Source organism: Myripristis murdjan, chromosome 2, assembly GCF_902150065.1.
Source record: "Myripristis murdjan chromosome 2, fMyrMur1.1, whole genome shotgun sequence".
NCBI classification, from domain to species: Eukaryota; Metazoa; Chordata; class Actinopteri; order Holocentriformes; family Holocentridae; genus Myripristis; species Myripristis murdjan.
In genome coordinates, this window is record NC_043981.1 from 1,357,746 (window position 1) to 1,380,690 (window position 22,945).

At 40.5% G+C, this 22,945-nt stretch overlaps 1 protein-coding gene across 1 annotated transcript in view; it reads right to left on the minus strand.

Annotated features, from left to right (window-relative positions):
• Positions 1-22,945, minus strand: part of LOC115370434 (titin-like) — a 38,693-nt gene that overhangs the window by 5,088 nt on the left and 10,660 nt on the right. Inside the window, exons 2-8 of the mRNA XM_030067458.1 lie at positions 21,074-21,370; positions 15,606-15,869; positions 15,009-15,305; positions 13,674-13,937; positions 13,077-13,373; positions 926-1,189; positions 329-625 (exon numbers count right to left, since the gene is read on the minus strand). Coding sequence (XP_029923318.1) covers positions 329-625; positions 926-1,189; positions 13,077-13,373; positions 13,674-13,937; positions 15,009-15,305; positions 15,606-15,869; positions 21,074-21,370 — 1,980 coding nt within the window. The remainder of the gene's footprint in view (positions 1-328; positions 626-925; positions 1,190-13,076; positions 13,374-13,673; positions 13,938-15,008; positions 15,306-15,605; positions 15,870-21,073; positions 21,371-22,945) is intronic.

Sequence of the window (22,945 nt, forward strand, 5' to 3'; positions counted from 1 at the left end):
GCTTCAATGTTTGACAGGGAAACAGTGTCACACACTCCTTAACTTTTCTTACAATGAAAACATGAAAGGAACCCTGCTATATACTGTTGTATGATTTTCCATATCCCAGTTCTATTTCAGCCTACTGGAATTACACTTGGAATGCACAAGTTGTGTTGCAATGCACTACAGTGAACTGTAAAGAATACAGCATAAAGTATCAGCTCAATCTACAAAAATCAGCCAAACAGCCCAAAAAAATCTGACCATCACAACACTTATGGGCATGGCTTACCCATAAGTGTGAACATAATTATGATTATGATTATAGGACGACAATCATACTTACTGATCACATCAACCTTGTACAACTTGCTCTGGAGTTGGCCATTAAACTCCACAGAATAAACTCCACTGTAATTACGAGCCCAAGTATTGATCTCCAAACGTCCAGTCTCTATATTCAGATTTGTGTGACCAGCAAACATTCCATAGTAATCTGTAGAATCTAAATTCTTAATCCATTCCACCACCATGTTGCGATTTTGTTTCCACAGGATGCTTGTGAGGGGTTTGAGCTGATCAGGAACGATTGGCTGCAGTGTGACTTTACCTCCCTCTGCAGAGTACACTTGTTTCTCTGCACCTGCAAAGAGACAGCAGTTTGTCAGTCAAGGTGAAAATGAGGAAGCAACACTTTTCCAATGGCAGGCTTTCAGTTTTCCTCATTACTTAGGGTGAAAAAACATTACATTATCAGCCATTGTTCCATATGACAATTCTTAGTATTGAATGATTATTTTTGTTATGGGAATCATTCAAAAGTGTAAACTGTTAAGATAGCAAGAGAAAGACATTTTTATATGATGACTTTTCAATGGGATTGGTAGTATTGTTAAAAACAGCTAATCCTGCATGAGTTTGTTAACAAAAGTAAACTACACACCTGGGTGGAGTGGATTCTCCATGGGGTCACTGTCTTCCTGACTAACTGGGTTTTTCATTTGGCAAAAGAAATGTTTAACATGACCGTTATCCTCGCTGATTTGTATAGATTTTTCAGATTTTTCATGCAAGTCTCTTTCATCTGCCCTCCAACTGTAGGTGACTGGTTCAGCCCCTGTGGTGTCTCCATCACAGCTCAGTCTGCAGGTGTCTTCATTAGGACAAGTCAGTGGCTTAAGTACCACTGTGGGCTTTGGGACTTTCTCTGTTGGTGGAGAAAACAGTATTGGCATTATTGGTAAAATCAGACCCCTTATAAACAACAGAACTAGTGTTATTTTTTATTACACAATGATGTACTCTTTTATTAGTTATACTAACATTGCTTGTGCAAGTCCCCACAGGACAAAACCTCTAACATTTTACCGTTTACAAAAGAGATGCATTAGAATTGTGAGCCGTGCAGCTGCATGATGATCATTCAAATCTCTCCTCAGCTTGGAATTGATCATTTCTTAGGTCAACTCTGCAAACTGCAAACACAGGTCAACGTGTGATCATATGTTACCTTTCAACAGTACTTCAACCGTCCTTTTATCTTAACTATTCAACTAGCAACTGTTATCAGCTTTGTGTACCCAGGTAGAACAGCTCATTTTCAGTTCAGGTTGTCTTATAGAGGCCCTGCACTTCTCTCTGCCTTGACAACTCTCTCCAGTGACTTTTAAAGAAAAAAGCATTTATTGCTAGAGTAGTCACAATGTTTGCCTAAATTAGGGGTCAATGCACCAAAGATTTTGCAGCCGTCTACACACACACACACACACACACACACATTAATATATCCAAGGTCCTGACTCGTCTATAATGGAGTACGTAACTTTGCCAGTAAGCAAAGTACAAAACTGCAAGATATTTAAATGCAGTTAAGCTTGATATTCTTGCCATATCAGATCGAAGGAAACAGGAATGAGTGTAGCTTCAATGTTTGACAGGGAAACAGTGTCACACACTCCTTAACTTTTCTTACAATGAAAACATGAAAGGAACCCTGCTATATACTGTTGTATGATTTTCCATATTCCAGTTCTATTTCAGCCCACTGGAATTACACTTGGAATGCACAAGTTGTGTTGCAATGCACCACAGTGAACTGTAAAGAATGCAGCATCAAGCAGTAAATCAGTTCAATCTACAAAAATAGGCCAAACAGCCCAAAAAAAATCTGACCATCACAACACTTATGGGCATGGCTTGCCCATAAGTGCAAACATAATTATGATTATTATTATAGGACGACAATCATACTTACTGATCACATCAACCTTGTATGACTCGCTCTGTAGTTGGCCATTAAACTCCACAGAATAAACTCCACTGTAATTACGAGCCCAAGTATTGATCTCCAAACGTCCAGTCTCTATATCCAGATTTGTGTGACCACGAAATGCTCCAAAGTACTCCTCAGGATCTGAATTCTTAATCCATTCCACCACCAAGTTGTCATTACGTTTCCACAGGATGCTTGTGAGGGGTTTGAGCTGATCAGGAACGGTTGGCTCCAGTGTGACTTTACCTCCCTCTGCAGAGTGCACTTGTTTCTCTGCACCTGCAAAGAGACAGCAGTTTATCAGTCAAGGTGAAAGTGAGGAAGCAACACTTTTCCAATGGCAGGCTTTCAGTTTTCCTCATTACTTAGGCTGGAAAAACATTACATATTAAGTGATTATTTTTGTTATGGGAATCATTCAAAAGTGTAAACTGTTAGGATGGGAAGAGAAAGACATTTCTATATGATGACTTTTCAAAGGGATGGGTAGTACTGTTAAAAAGTATTGCTTAAAAACTCCTATGTTCAGTGCACTGCACAGTACAACAACTGGTCTCATACTGGTTTACACATAGAAATAAGTAACTGCTCACAATATGTATATTTTATACATATTGCTGATATTTTATATATAAGCAATTAAGGAGGACCATAACACAACGCTTGCTGTTCTAAGTGTTTTCTGGCTCAGTGTTTAATACCTGAACACCTGTATCTGTTTAGTTGACTTAAGTTAACTGTTTAAATAGTGTCTGTCTCAAAAGTTGCTTTAAGAGTTTTGAAAATATGATCTCAGCATTGAGAAATGCCAAAAAGGACAACTTCTGGTTCAAGATGCGTGTAAGGTAGGAAACCGAGGTGGAAAGTGACGAAGTGCATTTTATTACCCCTCCCGCTTCCTTCACCTCCGGCTCCCACTGACCCTGAAAAGGAGCGAAAAGGGAGCGGGTCAGTGGGATCTACACTAAAAAAAAAAATCTAGGCTGCAGGAATAGCAGAACTGCCAGTGTGTTGCATACCAGAGTAGCAGAGTATTGGCACTTTTACAGGACACCGCATCAGAGAAAATGGACGTTCATCACCAGCAGGCTACACCCAAACCTCACTGAAAAATTCTCTATTTACTGTCACCTTTGTATTTAATACGACATCACATTTGTAAAACACTTAAATGTATTATTTTTTATGAGTAAACTTTATTGCCAGTTCTATATCGGTCAACATGTGCCCTTCCTCTAAAATCTCCCAGTGAAAGTAAAATGGGAGTTTTTACTGAACTAAATTCTCAGCAAACTGTAGGCATCGATCGTTCTTCAACAAGACAAAAATTCATAAAAACATCTCTGAGTGAAACAAACCGAGATGAAACACTGCAGCAGCAACATTGTAGAAAAAGAGCCTCCCGTCACACTGTGGCCTGTTTCCATCAGAAGTGAACTGGTTTGCTGGAACTTACCCTCCGTGAGCTCCAGCAGCAGCACAGCCAGGAGGCCCAGGAAAAACACACAGCAAGCCATGTCTACTGACAAATATGAGGAACAAATGGTTTTATAGAAACTTATTCAGGCAACGCAGGAGCGCCACCCTTCGGCTTCTTTCCGTAATGAAAGTTTAAGTGATGTGGGTGGGTGTGGGTGGGCATGTTATAAAGTCAGATGCCTTACTCATAATTATTCATGAGATTACATTACATGAGGAAGTATAAATCACATACTGATGAGAAATGATGTTGATTTTTGATTGATGTGTTTTACTGTTCACACAGATTTCTGTTAATCACTGATCAAATACTCTGTTTTTTCCTTTATGCTATAAAATGTGTTTTGATCTCAGTAGGAGATGTGAAAAGGAATTTTATTGATTTCATCTTATTTTATCAAAATACAATATGTATGAATGTAAATTTGCAAACACAGAATCTCCTTTTGTCATTTCTTAAAAAGGTTACTTCAAATCCACCAAGTCCCCCTCCAGTTCTACAGCTGTGAAAACTGCACATTTATGTACGCATGTTAAGGTCTTGCTATAATTTGTTTCTTGTAATTCCTTTTTATTTTTTATTATTCCTTTATTTATTGAACCGGTTCTTTAGTGTTATTTCACTGAGTGATATGACTATGACCAAACCACCATCAAAGAACTAACAAACATTACCCACAATCATTATTGAATAGTGCAGCCAGAAGTGGGTCACGTTTCAAGAGCTAGCCAATTGTGTTTCAAGAATAAAGATGTGTTGTATTTAACTGTTATGCACTTTTGGATTGTTTGTGTTGCACCTGTGATTTTATCAGAGCTCATTATGGGCTGCTCCTCATGAGGCGCTACTCCTGAGGGTCTGGCAGGATCTCCACCTTACAGGAAAAAAATCAATCAATCAATCAATCACGTGTTTGTACACACACACACACACACACACACACACACACACACACACACACACACACACACGTACACACGTACACACACACATGCTATCTTTATTTTCCATGTGTGTGTCTCACACATATTCCATTATTAGTATTACTTCAATTTCAACATTTTGGTCAGTGTAGTGGTAATCCACTAATTGAACATGTAATCAATGTAATCAACCAATAATGCAATAACAGCTATACAAGAAACAGCTATACAAGAAATACCAAAGTGCAATAATACTGCACTTCTGTTTTCCTTCAACAGTGCAGCGTTGTAGTTGTTCAGCTTGCTGCATGGATACACTTGGATGCACTGGCTGGCAGAGAAAGAGAACATTCAGGTGACATTTGGATTATCATGACGCTGGGATGACAGTATTTACAGCCTCCATGTGAGCAGCCTGCCAGCAAGGTTTCTCACTGGATAGTGCCATCTTCATTCAGGTTAATCAATGAATGCATGTTTTGTTATGAGGGGGGATAAGAACTGAGCAGAGTAGATAGAATCTCTATGTTATCACTGACTAACCTGATCCTGTGCTTGCCAACATTTTGTCAATTTTGCTACATTTAGCTGCATCTTCTGCAAGAGCCTCTCTTTTATTCATCCTCCCCCTCTCCACCCCACCCTCCCTCCCTCTCTTATTGCATTGCCACTGTCCATTTTGCTCTATAATATCAAACTAGCTCGCCAGGAGAAACCATAGCATTGCCACATTCGCTTCAGCTCAGTCACATCAGTGGCAGTTTCGAATTGACTATTGGCACATGAATGGAACCAATCATGTGTCAGAAGAGGCTGAGATCATACCACGAGGGAAAATATGAGCGGGGGAGGAGGGGCTTTGGACAGATGTGACTGAATGTGGCATCCAGTGCGCCGCATGGTGACAAGACTGTGGGCCAAAACAAAAAAAAATCTGCAGGCCGGGCCACCAGGAAAGTTCCCAGTTCTCCCGATGGCCAGTATGGCCCTGCACAGCGTATCACCATGACTAGAGACAAAACAAAGTGTAGTGAGGAGAGTGCAGCCTGGAGGGTTTCAGTTTTCTGCACAGCAGACACAGTAAGCTAAACACTGGTAGAAACTCTCCTAACAAAATGTGAATTTACAACATACATGAGTATTGTTACGCCCAGTCTAGGGGTGCTTAGACACAACATGAATAAGGCCCCATCTTCCCCAAGTCCCAAATAGCCAGGAGGACAGCTTCTCAAAGTGAACATTTTTTATTGACAAACTGAGAGTGAATGGTGCACAAAATAATATAATTATAACTTCAGGGTGAACTAAGGCCAACATAACAAACAAAACAATTCTAACTGAAAAGCAACAAACTCTAATCCTAAAAAAGAAACCAAACAACAAACAGTTACCTCCCTATCTTAACAAACACAGGAGAATAGGTTTAACTAAAATGGCAGTTCACCCCTACTGCTCTAAACACAAACTTTCACAAATGCTCAGCACACAACAAAGGAATGGCCAGTTGGGAGTTGAGGAGGATGAGGAGAGCCTGCTGCTGCCGTGACCGTCTCCACCTTGGGCCTTATATAGCTCTTCTCCTGAACAATCAGCCAGTCCAGGGACTGGAGAGCCTCAGCCAATCCTGCATCGCTCACAGCACACTTGCTAAAACAAAGATAGGGCAAAGGAACACACTCCAACAAAAAACTGAACACGACAACAGTTGTAACAGTATGAAAAAAGTGGTTAGATGACTTTAATGAGAAGTAAAAGCAGATACATGATTGTTAAGAATGAGTACATAATTTCCTTCACAACAGCAAAGCAAACGTGTTTGGATCCAGTCTTAACTGACTGGTAGAAGGAAGAGGCCTGTTTGACTAATTTACACTTAACCATCCAGAGTGACAATCTTGGGTTCAAACATGTAATGTAACAGAATAAAAGGCAATTAAGTTAGGAAGACTTTATTTTGAAGTTGCGGGTTTTATTTTGTATCTTCCTGATAAATGGGAACTTCCTGTAGGACAGCCATTTTTGTTGCTGGAAACATATGTTGGCACATGTTGATGTAGTCAGTATCCATCCTTCTGTTCCTTTCCTGTGGCATTGCCAGTAAGCACATGATCATTTAAGAACCTGAGAAGTGAAAATATGTTGATATTAGACACAGATGACCTCATTTATTGTATATTTATTTGACTCATTTTGTACTTTCCTGTGGCTAGCTTAATTTACCTGCTTAAGAGACAGTGATATTAAGACAGTTATAGCCAAAACGGGAGGGCGGCAGGAGATGAGTCTAAAATACGGGAGAAATCTGGGAAAAACGGGAGTGTTGGCAGCTATGGCCAGATACTGCGACAAATACCCCCCACAATCTGACTTGTTTCTAGGGCTGTACTCAACCAAAGAAAATCTTGGTCGACTAAAGTCCTGAAATTTCGACCAAAAGTCGACTAATCAGGGGGGTGCAGAAATACAAAAAAAAAAAAAAAAAAAAAACACTAGTTGTTGGTGTTTATTTATACTTCATTTAGGCGGACAAGGCTACCAGGTAGGCTACTGTCCAGTTAATTAGTCTAAAAATAGTAATATACATACAGTACAGGCCAAAAGTTTGGACACACCTTCTCATTCAATGCATTTTCTTTATTTTCATGACTATTTACATTGTAGATTCTCACTGAAGGCATCAAAACTATGAATGAACACATGTGGAGTTATGTACTTCACAAAAAAAGGTGAAATAACTGAAAACATGTTTTATATTCTAGTTTCTTCAAAATAGCCACCCTTTGCTCTGATTACTGCTTTGCACACTCTTGGCATTCTCTCGATGAGCTTCAAGAGGTAGTCACCTGAAATGGTTTTCCAACAGTCTTGAAGGAGTTCCCAGAGGTGTTTAGCACTTGTTGGCCCCTTTGCCTTCACTCTGCGGTCCAGCTCACCCCAAACCATCTGGATTGGGTTCAGGTCCGGTGACTGTGGAGGCCAGGTCATCTGCCGCAGCACTCCATCACTCTCCTTCTTGGTCAAATAGCCCTTACACAGCCTGGAGGTGTGTTTGGGCTCATTGTCCTGTTGAAAAATAAATGATCGTCCAACTAAACGCAAACCGGATGGGATGGCATGTCGCTGCAGGATGCTGTGGTAGCCATGCTGCTTCAGTGTGCCTTCAATTTTGAATAAATCCCCCACAGTGTCACCAGCAAAACACCCCCACACCATCACACCTCCTCCTCCATGCTTCACAGTGGGAACCAGGCATGTGGAATCCATCCGTTCACCTTTTCTGCGTCTCACAAAGACACGGCGGTTGGAACCAAAGATCTCAAATTTGGACTCATCAGACCAAAGCACAGATTTCCACTGGTCTAATGTCCATTCCTTGTGTTTCTTGGCCCAAACAAATCTCTTGTGCTTGTTGCCTCTCCTTAGCAGTGGTTTCCTAGCAGCTATTTGACCATGAAGGCCTGATTGGCGCAGTCTCCTCTTAACAGTTGTTCTAGAGATGGGTCTGCTGCTAGAACTCTGTGTGGCATTTATCTGCTCTCTGATCTGAGCTGCTGTTAACTTGCGATTTCTGAGGCTGGTGACTCGGATGAACTTGTCCTCAGAAGCAGAGGTGACTCTTGGTCTTCCTTTCCTGGGGCGGTCCTCATGTGTACCAGTTTCGTTGTAGCGCTTGATGGTTTTTGCGATTCCACTTGGGGACATATTTAAAGTTTTTGCAATTTTCCGGACTGACTGACCTTCATTTCTTAAAGTAATGATGGCCACTCGTTTTTCTTTAGTTAGCTGATTGGTTCTTGCCATAATATGAATTTTAACAGTTGTCCAATACGGCTGTCGGCTGTGTAGTAACCTGACTTCTGCACAACACAACTGATGGTCCCAACCCCATTGATAAAGCAAGAAATTCCACTAATTAACCCTGATAAGGCACACCTGTGAAGTGAAAACCATTTCAGGTGACTACCTCTTGAAGCTCATCGAGAGAATGCCAAGAGTGTGCAAAGCAGTAATCAGAGCAAAGGGTGGCTATTTTGGAGAAACTAGAATATAAAACATGTTTTCAGTTATTTCACCTTTTTTTGTTAAGTACATAACTCTACATGTGTTCATTCATAGTTTTGATTCCTTCAGTGAGAATCTACAATGTAAATAGTCATGAAAATAAAGAAAACGCATTGAATGAGAAGGTGTGTCCAAACTTTTGGCCTGTACTGTATATATATATATATATAGAGAGAGAGAGAGAGAGAGAGAGAGAGAGAGCGAGAGACCAAGTCAGGAGAAAATTAACATGTTTTTATTTCAATGCTTTTTATGGGAAAAGCGTACCTGGAACACTTTCATTTCTGTTAAAGATCTTTTGTTTTATAGCATCTGAAATGAAGCTCAAGCATACAGTGTTAATACCAGCACATACACACACACACACACACACACACACACACACCACCACCACCACCATGGTTGCAGGTTTTGCCTAGGAACTTTGAATTGCAGAAACTCAGGTGTGAACACCTCAAACAAATCAAAAGTCATTCCACGTTTCAGAAAACCAACCACCCCACCCAGAATAGGGCCAACTGGAGGACCGGTTTAAAAACAAGGCTTAGTCAATGTCACAAGTCAAAAAGGTGTTATTTTGGGGTGTCCCTGTGGCTCACTGGATAAGAGCACATAAAATATATCAATACCACCACAGTTGTGGTTGAATTAAAACTCTCAGAAGCCATCGTCTATCATCTGACGTTGATTTAGTCTCTGGGTACAACGGCCAGCTGCTGGCTGCTGGCTTCCATTTCTGTTTCCAGTTCTTTTATTACATGAGTCAAATATTCCTCTACACAGGACAGAAACCAGAACACTTCCAAAACCCAAATCATGTCTCTTGCCAACAGATTTTTTACATACACAACATTCAATCTATTTTTAATTTACTGAAAACAATATTTGAAAATCATATCACCTTAAAAATCAAATCAAGCCTTCTTTCCCACTGGGTAAAGTGTGTCAAGTGTTATTGTTTTTATACTTAATTCATAAAGAATAATTAATAAATGAATTGATCACATATGGAAATGAATGTGTTTTAACTGATATAAAGGTCTCTAATTAACTGATTTTAAAGGATGAGCACAGCATTGTCAGCAAGGCAAGATTTAACACTCAATATGAGTTTTTCTTCAGCCCAAGTTGTAATATTTAACAATTGTGAATCTGTGTGTTTACATTTTATGCTGGGAAGAAGAATAATTTTAGAAACTGTTTTTTGTCTTTCATCTCAGATCTGATTTTCAAAAAGCCCTTAAAGGCTTTTAGTTGTGGGAGTGTACAAAAACAAAGTGTCTCAAGCCCCAACACCTAACCCCCAAAAATTGATAACAGCTAATCCTGCATGTGTTTAGTAACAAAAGTAAACTACACACCTGAGTGGAATGGATTCTCCATGGGGTCACTGTCTTCCTCACTAACTGGGTTTTTTATTCGGCAAAAGAAATGTTTAACATCACTGTCATCCTTGCTGATTTCAACTGATTTTTCTGACTCTTCATAAAAGTCCCTTTGATCTGTCCTCCAACTGTAGGTGACTGGTTCAGCCCCTGTGGTGTCTCCATCACAGCTCAGTGTGCAGGTGTCTTCGTTAGGACAAGTCAGTGGCTTAAGTACCACTGTGGGCTTTGGGACTTTCTCTGTTGGTGGAGAAAACAGTATTGGCATTATTGGTAAAATCAGACACCTTTTAACAACAGAACCAGTTTTATTTTTTATTACAAAATGATGTACTCTTTCATTAGTTATAGTAACATTGCTTGTGCAAGTACCCACAGGACAAAACCTCTAACATTTTACCGATTACAAAAGAGATGCATTTGAATTGTAAGCCATGCAGCTGCATGATCATTCAAATCTCTCCTCAGCTTGGAATTTATCATTTCTTAGGTCAACTCTGCAAACTGCAAACACAGGTCAACGTGTGATCATATGTTACCTTTCAACAGTACTTCAACCGTCCTTTTATCTTAACTATTCAACTAGCAACTCTTAATTTATATATGCTCCCACTTGGCAGTGTCATCAGGAGACATGGGATCAATTTCCACAGCTATGCTGATGACACACAGCTGTATATTTCCATGTCTCCTGATGACACAGGGCCACTGGATGCCCTTTTTAACTGTATTTTAGACATCAAGTCCTGGATGGCAGAAAATTTCCTGCAGCTCAACCAGGACAAAACTGAAGTTTTAATCATCGGTCCTGAGGCCCAGAGAGTGAAACTTTTACCAAAACTACAAACACTGTCTTTAAATCCATCTAATCACGTAAAAAATCTGGGCGTCATTTTTGACTCTGAGCTCAATTTTATTCCACACATTAAAAATGTTACAAAAACAGGATTTTATCATTTAAAGAACATAGCCAGAGTCCGCCCGTTTCTCTCACGGGCAAATACAGAGATGCTGATGCATGCTTTTATCTCCAGTCGTATTGACTATTGCAATGCCCTGCTTTCTGGTCTTCCTAAAAGAAACATCACAAATTTACAACTTCTACAGAACTCAGCTGCACGTGTGCTGACGAGGACCAGAAGGCAGGCGCATATTACACCGGTTTTAGAATCACTGCATTGGCTCCCTGTATGTTTCAGGATCGATTTTAAGGTTCTCTTAATAGTTTTTAAATGTCTTAGGGATCTTGGGCCTTCTTATCTTTCTGAATTGCTTTTACGTTATGAACCCTCGGGGACCCTCAGGTCCTCTGACACCGGCCTGTTATGTATTCCCAGAGTTAAAACACGAACACACGGTGAGGCATCTTTCCAGTTTTATGGCCCCCGATTGTGGAACGGCCTGCCGGAGGACCTGAGGGCCGCAGAGAACGTGGATATTTTTAAAAATAGGCTCAAGACCCACCTCTTTAATTTGTCTTTTAACCCATGCTCTTAATATGCTCTTCCTTTTAACCTGACTTTTTATTTAATGTTTATTTTATACCCTATACCTTTTGTTTTGGCTCTTACCTAAATGTTCTTATATGTTTATACATGCTTATTTTAGCTTTTACTGATGTTCTTATATATTTTTACTTTATATGTTTTTATTTCTCTATATACTTTTTTATATTCTTATTTTATATGTTTTCATACTTTTATCCCATATATCCAGTGTGTCCTCAATGGGGGCCCTCTGCGCTGGGGGCTGTTCTCGGCTGGGGCTGGGATGTCTCTTCTCGTGGGGCACACCAGCTGGGGTGGGTGGGGGCTCTGTGGCTCTGTGGCGGTGCCCCGCTGCAGTGCCATGGCTCCTCTGCCTACCTGTGGCTTGGTGGGCCCCTGAGCTGTGGCGTCCTGGCCTGGGCCGTGGGCAGCCCCCAGCGCAGATGGCAGCGCTTCCTGACCTGGTTCCTCTGTACTCAGCCAAACAAACATTATGTGTGTGTATGTGTGTGCGTGTGCGTGTGCGTGTGCGTGTGTGTGTGTGTGTCTGTGTGTGTCTGTGTGTGTGCGAGTGTGGGTGTGCGTGTGTGTGTGTGTGTGTGTGTATCTATGTGTGTATATAAGACAGAATTGTGGGGTGGGGGTTTAGAGGTTGGGGTGGGGAGGGGGGCGGGGGTTGTTTTTAACATGTAAAGCACTTTGTGCTGCATGTCATGTATGAAAAGTGCTCTACAAATAAAGATTGATTGATTGATTGATTGAACTGTTATCAGCTTTGTGTACCCAGGTAGAACAGCTCATTTTCAGTTCAGGTTGTCTTATAGAGGCCCTGCACTTCTACCTGCCTTGACAACTCTCTCCAGTGACTTTTAAAGAAAAAAGCATTTATTGCTAGAGTAGTCACAATGTTTGCCTAAATTAGTGGTCAATGCACCAAACATTCTGCAACCGTCTACACACACACACACACACACACACACACACACACACACACACACACACACACACACACATTAATATATCCAAGGTCCTGACTTGTCTTTAATGGAGTACGTAACTCTGCTAGTAAACAAAGTACAAAACTGCGAGATATTTAAATGCAGTTAAGCTTGATATTCTTGCCATATCAGATCAAAGGAAACAGGAATGAGTGTAGCTTCAATGTTTGACAGGGAAACAGTGTCACACACTCCTTAACTTTTCTTACAATGAAAACATGAAAGGAACCCTGCTATATACTGTTGTATGATTTTCCATATGCCAATTCTATTTCAGCCCACTGGAATTACACTTGGAATGCACAAGTTGTGTTGCAATGCACTACAGTGAACTGTAAAGAATGCAGCATGAAGCATCAGCTCAATCTACAAAAATCGGCCAAACAGCCCAAAAAAAAATCTGACCATCACAGTACCTATGGGCATGGCTTACCCATAAATGCGAACATAATTATGATTATGATTATAGGACGACAATCATACTTACTGATCACATCAACCTTGTACGACTTGCTCTGGAGTTGGCCATTAAACTCCACAGAATAAACTCCACTGTAAGTACCATCCAAAGTATTGATCTCCAAACGTCCAGTCTCTATATCCAGATTTGTGTGACCAGCAAACATTCCATAGTAATCTGTAGAATCTAAATTCTTAATCCATTCCACCACCAAGTTGTCATTATGTTTCCACAGGATGCTTGTGAGGGGTTTGAGCTGATCAGGAACAGTTGGCTCCAGTGTGACTTTACCTCCCTCTGCAGAGTACACTTGTTTCTCTGCACCTGCAAAGAGACAGCAGTTTGTCAGTCAAGGTGAAAATGAGGAAGCAACACTTTTCCAATGGCAGGCTTTCAGTTTTCCTCATTACTTAGGCTGGAAAAACATTACATTATCAGCCATTGTTCCATATGACAATTCTTAGTACTGAATGATTATTTTTGTTATGGGAATCATTCAAAAGTGTAAACTGTTAGAATAGGAAGAGGAAGACATTTTTATATGATGACTTTTCAATGGGATTGGTAGTATTGTTAAAAACAGCTAATCCTGCATGAGTTTGTTAACAAAAGTAAACTACACACCTGGGTGGAGTAGATTCTCCATGGGGTCACTGTCTTCCTGACTAACTGGGTTTTTCATTTGGCAAAAGAAATGTTTAACATCACTGTCATCCTTGCTGATTTCAACTGATTTTTCTGACTCTTCATAGAAGTCCCTTTGATCTGTCCTCCAACTGTAGGTGACTGGTTCAGCCCCTGTGGTGTCTCCATCACAGATCAGTGTGCAGGTGTCTTCATTAGGACAAGTCAGTGGCTTAAGTACCACTGTGGGCTTTGGGACTTTCTCTGTTGGTGGAGAAAACAGTATTGGCATTATTGGTAAAATCAGACCCCTTATAAACAACAGAACTAGTGTTATTTTTTATTACACAATGATGTACTCTAATATTAGTTAGAGTAACATTGCTTGGGCAAGTACCCACAGAACAAAACCTCTAACATTTTACCGTTTACAAAAGAGATGCATTAGAATTGTGAGCCATGCAGCTGCATGATGATCATTCAAATCTCTCCTCAGCTTGGAATTGATCATTTCTTAGGTCAACTCTGCAAACTGCAAACACAGGTCAACGTGTGATCATATCTTACCTTTCAACAGTACTTCAACCGTCCTTTTATCTTAACTATTCAACTAGCAACTGTTATCAGCTTTGTGTACCCAGGTAGAACAGCTCATTTTCAGTTCAGGTTGTCTTATAGAGGCCCTGCACCTCTCTCTGCCTTGACAACTCTCTCCAGTGACGTTTAAAGAAAACAGCATTTATTACAAGAGTAGTCACAATGTTTGCCTAAATTAGTGGTCAATGCACCAAAGATTCTGCAACCGTCTACACACACACACGCACGCACGCACGCACGCACACACACACACACACACACACACATTCATATATCCAAGGTCCTGACTTGTCTTTAATGGAGTACGTAACTCTGCTAGTAAACAAAGTACAAAACTGCGAGATATTTAAATGCAGTTAAGCTTGATATTCTTGCCATATCAGATCAAAGGAAACAGGAATGAGTGTAGCTTCAATGTTTGACAGGGAAACAGTGTCTCACACTCCTTAACTTTTCTTACAATGAAAACATGAAAGGAACCCTGCTATATACTGTTGTATGATTTTCCATATCCCAGTTCTATTTCAGCCTACTGGAATTACACTTGGAATGCACAAGTTGTGTTGCAATGCACTACAGTGAACTGCAAAGAATGCAGCATGAAGCATCAGCTCAATCTACAAAAATCGGCCAAACAGCCCAAAAAAAAATCTGACCATCACAGTACCTATGGGCATGGCTTACCCATAAATGCGAACATAATTATGATTATGATTATAGGACGACAATCATACTTACTGATCACATCAACCTTGTACGACTTGCTCTGGAGTTGGCCATTAAACTCCACAGAATAAACTCCACTGTAATTACGAGCCCAAGTATTGATCTCCAAACGTCCAGTCTCTATATCCAGATTTGTGTGACCATCAAACATTCCATAGTAATCTGTAGAATCTAAATTCTTAATCCATTCCACCACCATGTAGCGATTATGTTTCCACAGGATGCTTGTGAGGGGTTTGAGCTGATCAGGAACAGTTGGCTCCAGTGTGACTTTACCTCCCTCTGCAGAGTACTTTTGTTTCTCTGCACCTGCAAAGAGACAGCAGTTTGTCAGTCAAGGTGAAAATGAGGAAGCAACACTTTTCCAATGGCAGGCTTTCAGTTTTCCTCATTACTTAGGGTGAAAAAACATTACATTATCAGCCATTGTTCCATATGACAATTCTTAGTATTGAATGATTATTTTTGTTATGGGAATCATTCAAAAGTGTAAACTGTTAAGATAGGAAGAGAAAGACATTTTTATATGATGACTTTTCAATGGGATTGGTAGTATTGTTAAAAACAGCTAATCCTGCATGAGTTTGTTAACAAAAGTAAACTACACACCTGGGTGGAGTGGATTCTCCATGGGGTCACTGTCTTCCTGACTAACTGGGTTTTTCATTTGGCAAAAGAAATGTTTAACATGACCGTCATCCTCGCTGATTTGTATAGATTTTTCAGATTTTTCATGCAAGTCTCTTTCATCTGCCCTCCAACTGTAGGTGACTGGTTCAGCCCCTGTGGTGTCTCCATCACAGCTCAGTGTGCAGGTGTCTTCATTAGGACAAGTCAGTGGCTTAAGTACCACTGTGGGCTTTGGGACTTTCTCTGTTGGTGGAGAAAACAGTATTAGCATTATTGGTAAAATCAGACCCCTTATAAACAACAGAACTAGTGTTATTTTTTATTACACAATGATGTATTCTTTTATTAGTTATAGTAAAATTGCTTGTGCAAGTCCCCACAGGACAAAACCTCTAACATTTTACCGTTTACAAAAGAGATGCATTAGAATTGTGAGCCATGCAGCTGCATGATGATCATTCAAATCTCTCCTCAGCTTGGAATTTATCATTTCTTAGGTCAACTCTGCAAACTGCAAACACAGGTCAACGTGTGATCATATCTTACCTTTCAACAGTACTTCAACCGTCCTTTTATCTTAACTATTCAACTAGCAACTGTTGTCAGCTTTGTGTACCCAGGTAGAACAGCTCATTTTCAGTTCAGGTTGTCTTATAAAGGCCCTGCACTTCTACCTGCCTTGACAACTCTCTCCAGTGACTTTTAAAGAAAAAAGCATTTATTACAAGAGTAGTCACAATGTTTGCCTAAATTAGTGGTCAATGCACCAAAGATTCTGCAACCGTCTACACACACACACACACACACACACACAAGGCAAGGCAAGGCAAGGCAAATTTATTTGTAGAGCACAATTCAACACAAGGTGATTCAAAGTGCTTTACAGAGACATTAAAAGCAGCAAAACACAATTTAAAACAATAAAAACAGTCAATAAAAAGGGAAATAGAAAATACAGTAACATAAAATATCAACAGGCTCAGTACATTGCCTGAGCTATACGCACTTCCGGTCACCCCCTGCAGGGATGCCGACAGCCCAACCTCTTGATTCCTTAGACTCTGAAACCTCTCCTATTGGAGATTTCAGTCCGGACTCAGTCCTCAGCCCTGGAATCTCTGACATTTGACATCGGAACTTTCCCCGACATCAGAACCTTTTCCCGACGTCAGACTTTTCCTGACATCAGAACTTTTCCTGACATCAGAACCTTTTCCCAACATCAGAACCTTTTCCCGACATCAGAACCTTTTCCTGACATCAGAATTTTTCATCAGAACTTTTCCTGATATCAGAACCTTTTCCCGACATCAGAACCTTTTCCTGACATCAGAACTTTTCCTGACATCAGAACCTTTTCCTGACATCAGAACCTTTTCCTGACATCAGAACTTTTCCGGCATCAGAACTTTTTCTGACACTAGACCCATTCTGACATCGCCCGCAGCGACGTCAGGTCCTCTCCCAGCATCGGACTATTTGGCAATAATCCAGCATCACTTTAAGTGGAAAGAAAAGAAGTAGAAAAATAAAAGGCAACAGGTAGTCCTTGGAGTGCGAAGGAGGCATAAAACAACTGTGCGTAGTTAAAGGTACAGGCAATACAACAGGTAAGTATTGAATCTAAGAGTACGCTTCATTGAACAGTAGTGTTTTTAGCCCCGATTTAAAGAAGCTAACAGATTGAGCAGACCTCAGATCTACAGGAAGTTTGTTCCACAGGTGAGGAGCATAATAACTGAATGCTGCCTAACTTTGCTTGGTTCTTGTTCTTGGAACACACAACAAACCAGTTCCAGATGACCTTAGGGGTCTCGATGCTTCGTAGGGAACCAGTAGATCAAGCATGTATTTTGGTCCGAGACCATTCAGGGCTTTGTAGACCAGCAGTAAGATTTTAAAGTCTATCCTTTGACTCACAGGAAGCCAGTGTAGTGATTTAATGACAGGTGTAATATGGTCCAGTTTCCTGGTGTTTGTAAGGACTCTGGCGGCAGCGTTCTGAATCAGCTGCAGCTGTCTGATTGATTTTTTGTTAAGGCCTGTAAATATGCCATTGCAGTAGTCCAACCTACTAAAAATGAACGCATGAATAAGTTTTTCCATGTCTTGTTTAGACAGAAACCCCTTAATTCTAGCAATGTTTTTCAGGTGGTAATAGGCAGATTTAGTGATGAACTTTAAATGGCTGTTGAAGTTCAGGTCTGAGTCAATAATAACACCAAGATTTCTTGCTTGATTTGTAGCTGTCAGTGACATAGAGCCAAGGTGAGCGCTGATCTTTGCCCTTTCATTTTTTGGGCCAAAAATTAATACCTCTGTCTTTTCTGGATTTAGCTGGAGAAAATTCTGGCACATCCAGTCATTGATTTGATGAATGCAGCTACTCAATGAGAGTAAGGGACTGTAGTTATGTGATGACACTGAGATATAGAGTTGTGTGTCATCGGCATATGTATGATAGGAGATGTTGTGATGTTCCATAATCTGGGCTAGGGGTAACATATAGATGTTGAATAGAAGTGGTCCGAGAATGACCCTTGAGGAACCCCACATGTGATCGTAGTTCGCTCAGATTTATGGTTACCAATTGACACAAAAAAGTCCCTATCTTGTAAGTAAGATTTGAACCATTGTAGCATAGTGCCGGTGAGTCCCACCCACTTTTCCAGTCTGCTAAGTAGTATATTATGATCAACTGTATCAAATGCAGCACTGAGATCTAGTAGTACCAGGACAGAGGATTTGCATGCATCATTATTCTGATGAATATCATTTAAGACTTTGATAAGTACAGTCTCAGTGCTGTGGTGTGGCCGAAATCCAGACTGAAATGTGTTAAAAAGATTGTTTTGCATCATGAAAGAATGGATTTGCTGGATGACAACCTTTTCAATGATTTTCCCCAAAAATGGCAGATTTGATATTGGCCTATAGTTACTAATTGTTGTGGCGTCCAGATTTGATTTTTTTAGAAGAGGTTTTATTACTGCAGTTTTCAAGGCCTGGGGAAACTGGCCTGCTTTAAGAGAAGTATTTATTATCTGCAGTACATCTGGAGCTATGCAGTTAAAAATGGTTTTAAAAAAGTCTGAAGGCAGAATATCAAGGCAGCATGTTATGGGCTTTAATTTTGAAACTGTCTCTGTTAGAGTTTTGTAATCAAGGAGGCTAAAATGTCCTAGATTAGCCGGAGGACAGGAAGGCACAAGTGTTATCATTCCTGAGCTGGAACTGCACACTGCCTGTCTTATCTGCAATATTTTGTTTGTGAAGAAGGCTGCAAAGTCATTACATGACTTGTTGGACAGTAGTTCAGGAGGGAGTGATGCTGTGGGGTTGGTCAGTCTGTCCACTACAGAAAAAAGTGTGCGGGCATTATTACTGTTTCTATTGATAATCTCTGAGAGATATGATTGCCTTGCATTCTTCAGTTCCTGGTTATAGTTGCGAAGACTCTCTTTATAAATGTCGTAATATACCTGAAGTTTGTTTTTTCGCCACCTGCGTTCAGCTTGTCTACATAATCTTTTGTGTTCTTTAACCAGTGTGGCGTTCCTCCAGGGTGCCTTTTTTCTGCCTGACAGAACTTTGGTCTTAATTGGGGCGATAGAATCAATAACAGTCATAACATTGGAACTAAAACTGTCTACAAGGTCATCAACTAGAGCTGAGGGCAGGGTTGGTGATGGTGTAAAACCCTGGGTGAATAATGCACAGGTGTTATCATTTATGTAACGCTTACTGATCACCTCTGCTTCACTTTTCATAGTATTAGCAGGGGTGGTCATTTTAAACGAAACACAGTAATGGTCAGATAAGGCGACATCGTTCACCACAACCTCAGAGATATTAAGACCTTTGGAAATAATTAGATCTAATATGTGTCCTCTGTTATGTGTTGATTCTGTGACATGCTGAGAAAGCCCAAAGTTATCCAGGATATTTAAAAGTTCCTTAGCACACCCATCTGTAAGATTATCAACATGAATGTTAAAATCTCCCACCAAAACAACACAGTCAAAATCCATGCATACAATAGACAGCAATTTCACAAACTCATCAAAAAACCTTGCATTATATTTGGGGGGTCTGTAGATGGTCACTAAAATTGCTCGACAGGGAGTTTTTAACTGAGTGGCAACATATTCAAAGGAGTCAAATTGACCATAAAACATTTGCTTGCACTGGAAGCTGTCCTTGAACAGGGTGGCAACTCCGCCACCTCTCTTGTGTATTCTCGCTTCACTAAAGAAACTAAAATTTGGAGGGGCTGTCTCAATCAGAACTGCTGCACTATTTTCCTGACCTAGCCAGGTTTCAGTTAAAAACAGAAAATCAAGTTTGTGCTGGTTAATAAGATCATTGATTATGAATGATTTACCAGCCAGAGACCTGATATTTAAAAGTGCTAATTGTAAAACATTATCTGGCCTAAGTTTGGAGACAGACTGTGACTGACATGAGATACATATCAGATTTGATGGGTTGGCTGTCCTTGATTTTCTGCAATTGTTTTTATCTTTGTTTTTATGTTTGCCATGCCGCTGGCTGTGTGAAATTGCCAGCATAAGGGGGAAAGCAACATGGTGACTGTCCTATCTCTTCTTTTCTTGACGTTCTTGCTGGGACAAAGACAATCTCTGCAGGCTTCTTGTAATGTGGAGGACAGAGTCGCAGGCCGTGACGTCATCATTATGGGAGGCGGTTGTTGTTGTGGGAGCAGTAACTGTCTCTCTGGCTGCTCCCTGTGTGCTGACCTTCCTGCTTATTAGTGCATATATGTTCTGATAAGACGACTCGATGGTGTGACGTATGTTGGACCCAAGATGTCTGGAACCAAGGTTGTTTGGATGAATCCCGTCTGGCATGAAGCGGCTTTTTATGTTCCAAAAAATATTAAAATTGTCAATAAATCCAACCTGTTGCTCGTGACACACACACACACACACACACACACACACACACACACACATTAATCTATCCAAGGTCCTGACTTGTCTTTAATGGAGTACGTAACTCTGCTAGTAAACAAAGTACAAAACTGTGAGATATTTAAATGCAGTTAAGCTTGATATTCTTGCCATATCAGATCGAAGGAAACAGGAATGAGTGTAGCTTCAGTGTTTGACAGGGAAACAGTGTCACACACTCCTTAACTTTTCTTACAATGAAAACATGAAAGGAACCCTGCTATATACTGTTGTATGATTTTCCATATCCCAGTTCTATTTCAGCCTACTGGAATTACACTTGGAATGCACAAGTTATGTTGCAATGCACTACAGTGAACTGCAAAGAATGCAGCATGAAGCATCAGCTCAATCTACAAAAATCGGCCAAACAGCCCAAAAAAAAATCTGACCATCACAGCACTTATGGGCATGGCTTATCCATAAGTGCGAACATAATTATGATTATGATTATAGGACGACAATCATACTTACTGATCACATCAACCTTGTACGACTTGCTCTGGAGTTGGCCATTAAACTCCACAGAATAAACTCCACTGTAATTACGAGCCCAAGTATCGATCTCCAAACGTCCAGTCTCTATATCCAGATTTGTGTGACCATCAAACGCTCCATAGTAATCTGTAGAATCTAAATTCTTAATCCATTCCACCACCAAGTTGTCATTATGTTTCCACAGGATGCTTGTGAGGGGTTTGAGCTGATCAGGAACAGTTGGCTCCAGTGTGACTTTACCTCCCTCTGCAGAGTACACTTGTTTCTCTGCACCTGCAAAGAGACAGCAGTTTGACAGTCAAGGTGAAAATGAGGAAGCAACACTTTTCCAATGGCAGGCTTTCAGTTTTCCTCATTACTTAGGCTGGAAAAACATTACATTATCAGCTATTGTTCCATATGACAATTCTTAGTATTGAATGATTATTTTTGTTATGGGAATCATTCAAAAGTGTAAACTGTTAAGATAGCAAGAGAAAGACATTTTTATATGATGACTTTTCAATGGGATTGGTAGTATTGTTAAAAACAGCTAATCCTGCATGAGTTTGTTAACAAAAGTAAACTACACACCTGGGTGGAGTGGATTCTCCATGGGGTCACTGTCTTCCTGACTAACTGGGTTTTTCATTTGGCAAAAGAAATGTTTAACATGACCGTCATCCTCGCTGATTTGTATAGATTTTTCAGATTTTTCATGCAAGTCTCTTTCATCTGCCCTCCAACTGTAGGTGACTGGTTCAGCCCCTGTGGTGTCTCCATCACAGCTCAGTGTGCAGGTGTCTTCATTAGGACAAGTCAGTGGCTTAAGTACCACTGTGGGCTTTGGGACTTTCTCTGTTGGTGGAGAAAACAGTATTGGCATTATTGGTAGAATCAGACCCCTTATAAACAACAGAACTAGTGTTATTTTTCATTACAAAATGATGTACTCTTTTATTAGTTACAGTAACATTGTTTGGGCAAGTCCCCACAGGACAAAACCTCTAACATTTTACCGTTCACAAAAGAGATGCATTAGAATTGTGAGCCGTGCAGGCTGCATGATGATCATTCAAATCTCTCCTCAGCTTGGAATTTATCATTTCTTAGGTCAACTCTCCAAACTGCAAACACAGGTCAACGTGTGATCATATGTTACCTTTCAACAGTACTTCAACCGTCCTTTTATCTTAACTATTCAACTAGCAACTGTTATCAGCTTTGGGAACCCAGGTAGAACAGCTCATTTTCAGTTCAGGTTGTCTTATAGAGGCCCTGCACTTCTCTCTGCCTTGACAACTCTCTCCAGTGACGTTTAAAGAAAAAAGCATTCATTACTAGAGTAGTCACAATGTTTGCCTAAATTAGTGGTCAATGCACCAAAGATTCTGCAACCGTCTACACACACACACACACACACACACACACATTAATATATCCAAGGTCCAAGAAAAAAAAAAGATTCAGCCAGACACCGACGACCTCCTCACCACCGACGTACAGGTCAGTCTGCTTGAATCAATAAACCGTAAACTTGAGGTTCTCGGCACACTCCACCAAGAGATAAAAGACTTGAAAAACAGCTTAGAGTTTACTCACCAACAAATCGGCGACCTCCAACGTGACAATAGCGAGCTTAAACACTCAGTTGAACTCCTTTCTTCTCAAATGGACATTGTTAAAAAAGAAAACAAAATTCTGAAAGAGACAATCCTTGATGTCCAGACCAGGAACATGCGTGACAACCTCATCTTTTCCGGAATCGGTGAAAGCACAACTGAGAGCCCCGAAGCCGCGCTCCGAAACTTCATGCATACCGCTCTCAAACTCCCGACAGAAACCAAAAACAAAATAACATTCCACCGC